A 6,752-nucleotide genomic window follows, 5' to 3' on the forward strand; every position below is an offset into this window, starting at 1 on the left:
TGCTTGACCACAGACTTTACGTATGTGAGTCCCCCAAGTTGTCTTTTGTGAATGTGACACCTAGGTATTTTACCGTATCAACTACTGCTAGGTCACCTCCAGCTAATTTTTAAGCAAATCCCGTTGATCTTTTAAAGAAATTTACCACTGAACATTTATTATAATTTAGAGTCAATCCCCAGTTAGAACACCATTTAGTAATGCAATCTAAATCCTGCTCTAGAATAAAACGATCCTCATCCCCAGATATCTCCCGATAGATCACCGTGTCATCCGCGAACACCCTAATTTTACTTTTCACTTCGCGGTTCAAATCGTTAACAAAAATCAAGAAAAGCAACCGCCCGATCACACTTCCCTGAGGTACCCCCGACGTGACTCGAACGCTGTCGGAACTAGCGCCATCAAGGACTACCCTCTGTTCCCGCTCTAAAAGAAAATCTTTAACCCAGCTTATGGCGCCCTTGTTTATACCCGCGACCTTTAATTTATGAATGAGTTTATCATGTGGGACCTTATCAAATGCCTTTTGAAAATCTAAGAAGATGGCATCCACTTGCCTACCTCTCTCACCAGATAAAAGTAAATCATGTGTAAATAATCCTAATTGGGTTTCGCAGGAGCGGGTTTTCCTAAATCCGTGTTGATTGTCACTTAAAAAGTTAATATTGTCTAGGTGTCTCATTATTGAACTGACAATTATGTGCTCTAAGATTTTGCAACAGATAGAAGTGAGAGATACTATATAGGTCTGTTGCATGTCCATGTGGCAGTGGCATTTCGCTTCTTACTTTTCAAATTCTAGCTTGCACGTTATTGGACAAATGCTTACTACATTTTCAAGTGCAATTGTTTATTAAATGATAGTATACGTATTTACATGCGTTTAAGTTGAAAGGAAATTTGCATGAATGCATGCGACATTGTGGGTACAGGTTGGCATGGATGTGTTGATTATACATGTAGTTTTGTTCCCTTTTACGGGTGGTGATTTAACACCATCCGCCACGCGCCCTTGCGGTAGCTTGCGGGGTATTATGTAGATGTCGATGAGATGTGCCATAGATATGCATATTCAAATCCTCACCATACCTTGTTTAGCATCCACATGCAGAAATACTGTGATTTACTGAAGGAAAGCCATAACTGGACTCAACGACTCTATATCTCTCAGCTGTAATCAAGGAAAATACCGAAGTTAGCTTTCAGAGAATGGCGCATGATAGATCATTACCAAACAATACTTTCATTCTAATACAAGAGCTATATTTAAATTTTCATGCAATGAACACTCCTCGTTTTTTTCGCTTCAACAGCAGTCTTTGTTTACAACAAATGCAAATAAAAAAAGAAACGGAGGAGGCAAATGGGAAAACTTCCAACATCCATTGCTGTCAATAATTCCTCCAGTTGAAGGCCGTGTATGGCTGTAGCGCACTCGATGCCTCATCTCTCCCCTGCGATCCTGGAAAACCGCACAGAAATCGGCGCAGGGGGCCATAATCTGCTATTTGACCGATCGCTTCTCTCCACCAAGCCATGACCTGCGAGGCTCATATCCCCTCGACCGAGCCACTCAAGGGTGACCCTTGACATTCGCCTTCCCACACGGCACCTTAAAAAGCATCTGCTGACTACTGCACATTAAAATCACTATGATTCAGCGTACTATATGCTACAGGCATGTCATTGACACTTTTCGTCACGTCGAACTGATTTGGCTACCACGCCCTCACTCTACCTAATCGGTGGCGAAAGAAAAATAAACTTCCGTCTCGGATCGCACACATCGGTTCCGTAATATCTGTTAATGAGGTCTCAGGGCAAAGGGCAAAGTCATCTCAGTTAAACCTATTTTTTCCCTCTGAATACTTACATCATCATGGCGTCCAATGCAATTTCTCAGTCGCTTCCCAAAACAATGTTAGAAATGTTGTAAACGCCCGACCAAGACCCAGAACCTTAATAAACTGCAATCAATGAAAGCTAACGCCAAAAATTTTAGAAAACCTTGGGAAAAAATAAATGCGAGACGTGTCCCAGACTTTAAGATGCATACATGTTGGCAGAACATTCTCTCGAATAAGAAATCAATGTACCACCGATGATATTAATAAGCGAAGCGAAAGCCGAGGAGAATGGTTTTGGTCGACGATCGTCAGTAACGGGCAGCCCAAGTGTTCCGGATGGTGAATTGGCGGGACACGGGTCCTTTCAGTTCCGGCGAAGGGCAGAAGGGAGGATGGAGGGAGAGGGGAAAGGGTGGGAGAAGCCAAGCAGCATCGTCCCGTTTCTAGGGAATTTCACGGCTCCGCACCGCCCCGATGACGCGCCACCGTCAAGCGGATTTCGTATCCCATCCCGCCAAGCGAATTATTGATACGGGGACAATATTTACTCAGTTCGCGCACGCACGCATACTTCCGTCCGGGCCACGAATTTCCTCCTTCTCTTCCTGGGAAAATGTTTTCGCATTGGAAACAGATTCACGCCGCAGGGAGGATTGAGAGGGCGCCCCCCCCCCAGCACACATGCGCTGCCGTTGGAGTGGATGGCTGAGCACGTGGGGGGGGGGTGTAGTCACCGGGCGAGTCAATAAGTGGGAGTCTGGAGAGAGAGCGAGTGGCTGCGGCCGAGGGCAGAGTTTTCAAAACAGAACGGGAAAAATGAGAGGCGGTCCGGTCGAGAGCGCCGGTCACTCGACGGCCAAACACGTGGTGGTCCGGGGGGAAAACGGCGACTCCGATAGCAGCTGGAGGAGGAGGAGTGGACAAAAAACGAAGAGACTCCAAGGGAGATGGGATTTCGATCACGCGGTGATCTTTCGATTCCCTCGGAGACCGAGGAAATGCAGAGGAACCGAATCGGACGATGCGAATCCGGCGCCACGGGATCTGACCTCGCGTGGGGTCAAGACGAGGCGTGACCACGGTCACCAACGGAAAGCCTCAGTCTCTGGAGGAGGAAAGCGTCCCGGTGCTCTTGTTTGCGGGAATGATTCCCACGGGAAACATTTAACGAATAAGAAGATAGAATTCGTGCTCACCTAAACTCGCTTTAAACTCATCCTTGAACATTCATCAACCTCTCAGGATTACGATAACCAACTTCTGTTGCCCTATTTTTGGAATAGTTTTCTAGACGCAAAATTGTAAATCTCACCCAATATGCTTCTCTAATCAAAACAGGGCGAGCAAATGAGTCTGTGTTGGGAGTGAGAGATCCCACACTTACAAAGACAAAAGTCTTGGGATTCAATTTTCTGAATAAAAGAGCTACTCGTATATTGGAATACATACGGAATAGTAAGTTTGTCTCACTTCGCCTATTATGAGGGCCAATGTTTCACCAGATGGTGCAGTATTTTGATGACCTCTATTCAGAATATCAATACAGAGTTATCTTTGGGACTAATCACATAAAGGGCCATGTCCACATAAAATTTCCAAAAAAAGAGCCATTTCCTTCGTGAATCATAGAATCTGATACCAATTGATGTCCTTTGTTTTAAAAGACATAATTACTGTATATTCCTTGCTATTACATGTGTATATAAATCATGTTTTTGCTTCCGCAGAAGCGAACTCACTGAGTGTGAAATAAATGATTTTCGTCATTGCTTAACAATGCGGAGTGATCTGGACATTCCTCGAGTGTTCACTGGGAATGCAAGTGGATATAATCCCTGCTCAGATTTGGGCACAAAGAGTAATGGAACATTTGAAACTAACGCACAAGCATTAAAGTACCCATATTATTCAAGAAGTTCTCTCGGGTTTCCCACCGGGTCAGGTTGCAGTACACCGACGTTTCGAAGGCTGACTCTGCCATCGTCTTCAGGGTGAAGTCTAATAAATTTCGAAGGCTGACTCTGCCATCGTCTTCAGGGTGAAGTATTGAGCATGAAAAAGGCCTGGTATTTATACACTCCGCCGGGGCTCAGGTGTGCCCTGATTGGCCGGAAGCGTTAGTGTGCTCCGCTACGGCCAATCGGGTGCGTTCCCTTGCATTCTTAATTTTCTTTAGCACTGACTTCCATGTTTTACTGATTTGGAAGCCGTTGTCTCTATCGAAAAGTTTGGTGTCTAGTCTGATTTCAACGGCTTCTTTCACCACGCGATCCCAATAGCCGTTGGCGTGGCATAGCCTCTTCGTGCCGGTAAAGTTAATTCTGTGGTCGTTGTTCAGGCAATGTTCGGCGACCGCAGATTTCTCTGGGTATAATAATCTGATGCACCTCTCGTGTTCCTTCAAGCGTGTTTCTATGGTGCGGCCGGTTTCCCCAATGTATGCTTGGCCGCACTCGCAAGGAATCCGGTACACTCCTGAGGTCTTCAATCCCCGTTTGTCTTTCGCTGTGTCAAGGACTGATTGCAGCTTTCTTATTGGTTTGTGGATCGTTTCCACCCTGTATTTCCTTAATATCCTAGAGATTTTATTGGAAATCGTAGAGATAAACGGGATGCAGGCTCTCGCAACAGGTTTTTCTGCCTCTTCTCTCCGACCTTCAGGATTCGTGAAGGCCCTTTTAAGGGCCATGTTGATTTCCCGGGTTCCATATCCATTCTGCTGGAACGTCTTCCTTAGGTGTTTCATTTCCACCTCCAGGTGCTCTTGGTCCGAAACTGAAGTGGCTCGGTGCACGAGTGTGGAGATTACTCCTCTCTTTTGTGCGGGATGATGATGACTTCTCCCGTTCAGGTATAGGTCGGTTTTCGATAGACTTGATGGCCTAAGCTGCCGTCCCTTTTCCTCTCGATCAGAATATCGAGGAAGGGCAGGCGTTTATTCTTCTCAGTCTCCATGGTGAACTGGATGTTCGGGTGGACACAATTCATATGGCCGAGGAATTCGGTGAGTGCTTCCGTTCCGTGTGGCCACATGATGAAGGTTTCATCCACATATCTGAAGAAGTATTTTGCCCTTAAGGGTGCTGTTCTAAGTGCTCTCTCTTCGAAGTCCTCCATGTAGAAGTTCGCAATTGCCGGTGACAATGGAGAACCCATGGGGACTCCCTCCACCTGCTCGTAAAATTTGCCATTGTAGAGGAAATATGTCGAGGTGAGGACGTGGCGGAAGAGATCGACGGTCTTCTCATCGAACCGTGCTTGGAGAAGCAGCAAAGTGTCTTTGATCGGCACCTTCGTGAATAGCGATATGACGTCAAAGCTCGCTAAAATGTCTTGGTTGTCCAAGCGAATATCACGTAGGGTTTTGACAAATTCTGCAGAGTTCTTAATATGGTGCTCGCATGATCCCACAAAAGGCGCCAGGATCCCGGTAAGGTGTTTAGCCAAATTATACGTTGGTGCCCCTATGGCACTCACAATTGGTCTTAGGGGTGCTCCTTCTTTGTGGATCTTGGGCAGTCCATAGTGTCTCGGCGGGACGGGCGCTAGCGGCACTAGGTTTCTGTTGGCCTCGGAGCCGGGCAATGATTTTTTGATCAAAGTGGTCGTCTTCCTAACTAATGCGTCCGTTGGGTCACGGGTGATAGTCCGATATGCTGGATCTTGGAGCAATTGTTGGACTTTCCGGTGGTAATCCATCGTGTTCAGCAATACGGTTGCATTGCCCTTGTCTGCCTTCAGGACTGTGATGTCGGGATTCTTGCGCAAGGAAAGTAGAGCGCGTTTTTCTTCTCTCGTGATGTTGGGTTTGGGCAGGACGGCCCTTTTGAGGGCCAGAGCGACTTCAACTCTAACCTCTTCCGCTTCCTCCTGGGGGAGTTTTCGGATGGCTTGCTCCACACTCCCTACTATGTCAAGGTAGGGGATGGACCCTGGCGTTGGGACGAAATTCAATCCTTTGGAGAGCACCAAGGAAGTAGGTTCGTCAATTTCCATGTCGGTCAGGTTGATGACGACTCGTTGTCGGTCGAGAGGGGAGACAGTATCCTTTCTCACGTCCAAACGTTCGTATTTCTGTTTTTGCCTTGTGTATTCCTACGACGCAGCATCTCTCCTTGCGCGGCAGTGGCTCTATCGATGTACTCCCAGTCCAATGGAGAAAGGCGGGCTGCCAGTCGTAAGTGGCATTCCAGAAGACGTTTACCGTTGTCATCGAGGGCCCACCTGTGGTGGTGTATCCGTTCCCGCAATAATGCGAGGCTGGTGCGTCTCATGATGCGTCTGGCTGCCGATGAATTCACCGGGGGTCGAAGGCTGACGAATCTGGGTATAACGTCCTTGTCCCTGCACCTCAGGAGAAAGGCAAGGGAACAAAGGAGTTTGGCTCTGTCCTTCCTTAGCTGCTCTAAGCGGCTAACGCAGCGACGAATTTCCTCCCCGTAGAGGTGAGTAATGAAGGATCTCAGGTTTTCCCGGCGTATGGTATTCAAGAAGTTCTCTCGGGTTTCCCACCGGGTCAGGTTGCAGTACACCGACGTTTCGATGGCTGACTCTGCCATCGTCTTCAGGGTGAAGTCACTTAAGGTGTTTAGCCAAATTATACGTTGGTGCCCCTTTGGCACTCACAATTGGTCTTAGGGGTGCTCCTTCTTTGTGGATCTTGGACAGTCCATAGTGTCTCGGCGGGACGGGCGCTTCACTGTCACCCTGTCACTTCACCCTGAAGACGATGGCAGAGTCAGCCTTCGAAACGTCGGTGTACTGCAGCCGGACCCGGTGGGAAACCCGAGAGAACTTCTTGAATACCATTCGCCGGGAAAACCTGAGATCCTTCATTACCCATATTATTAATGTATTATCATATGTATAACGGATTGCTTTATCCCCACGTTCATTTTTTCA

The 6,752-nt window shown here is 47.3% G+C and overlaps 1 protein-coding gene across 1 annotated transcript; it reads right to left on the bottom strand.

Moving 5' to 3' along the window:
• Positions 1-4,697: 4,697 nt before the first annotated feature.
• LOC139692781 (uncharacterized) lies at positions 4,698-5,846 on the bottom strand. Its single transcript, XM_071591060.1, has one exon. The coding sequence runs from the start codon at positions 5,844-5,846 to the stop codon at positions 4,698-4,700; it is 1,149 nt and encodes a 382-aa protein (XP_071447161.1).
• Between the last annotated feature and the right edge of the window lie 906 nt (positions 5,847-6,752).

Source organism: Hetaerina americana, unplaced genomic scaffold, assembly GCF_022747635.1.
Source record: "Hetaerina americana unplaced genomic scaffold, ioHetAmer1.1.p SCAF_41, whole genome shotgun sequence".
Taxonomy (NCBI): Eukaryota; Metazoa; Arthropoda; class Insecta; order Odonata; family Calopterygidae; genus Hetaerina; species Hetaerina americana.

What these genes read in the sequence shown, in the direction of transcription:
- LOC139692781 (XM_071591060.1), bottom strand. Translation starts at nt 5,846, where the DNA reads ATGGAAATTGACGAACCTACTTCCTTGGTGCTCTCCAAAGGATTGAAT.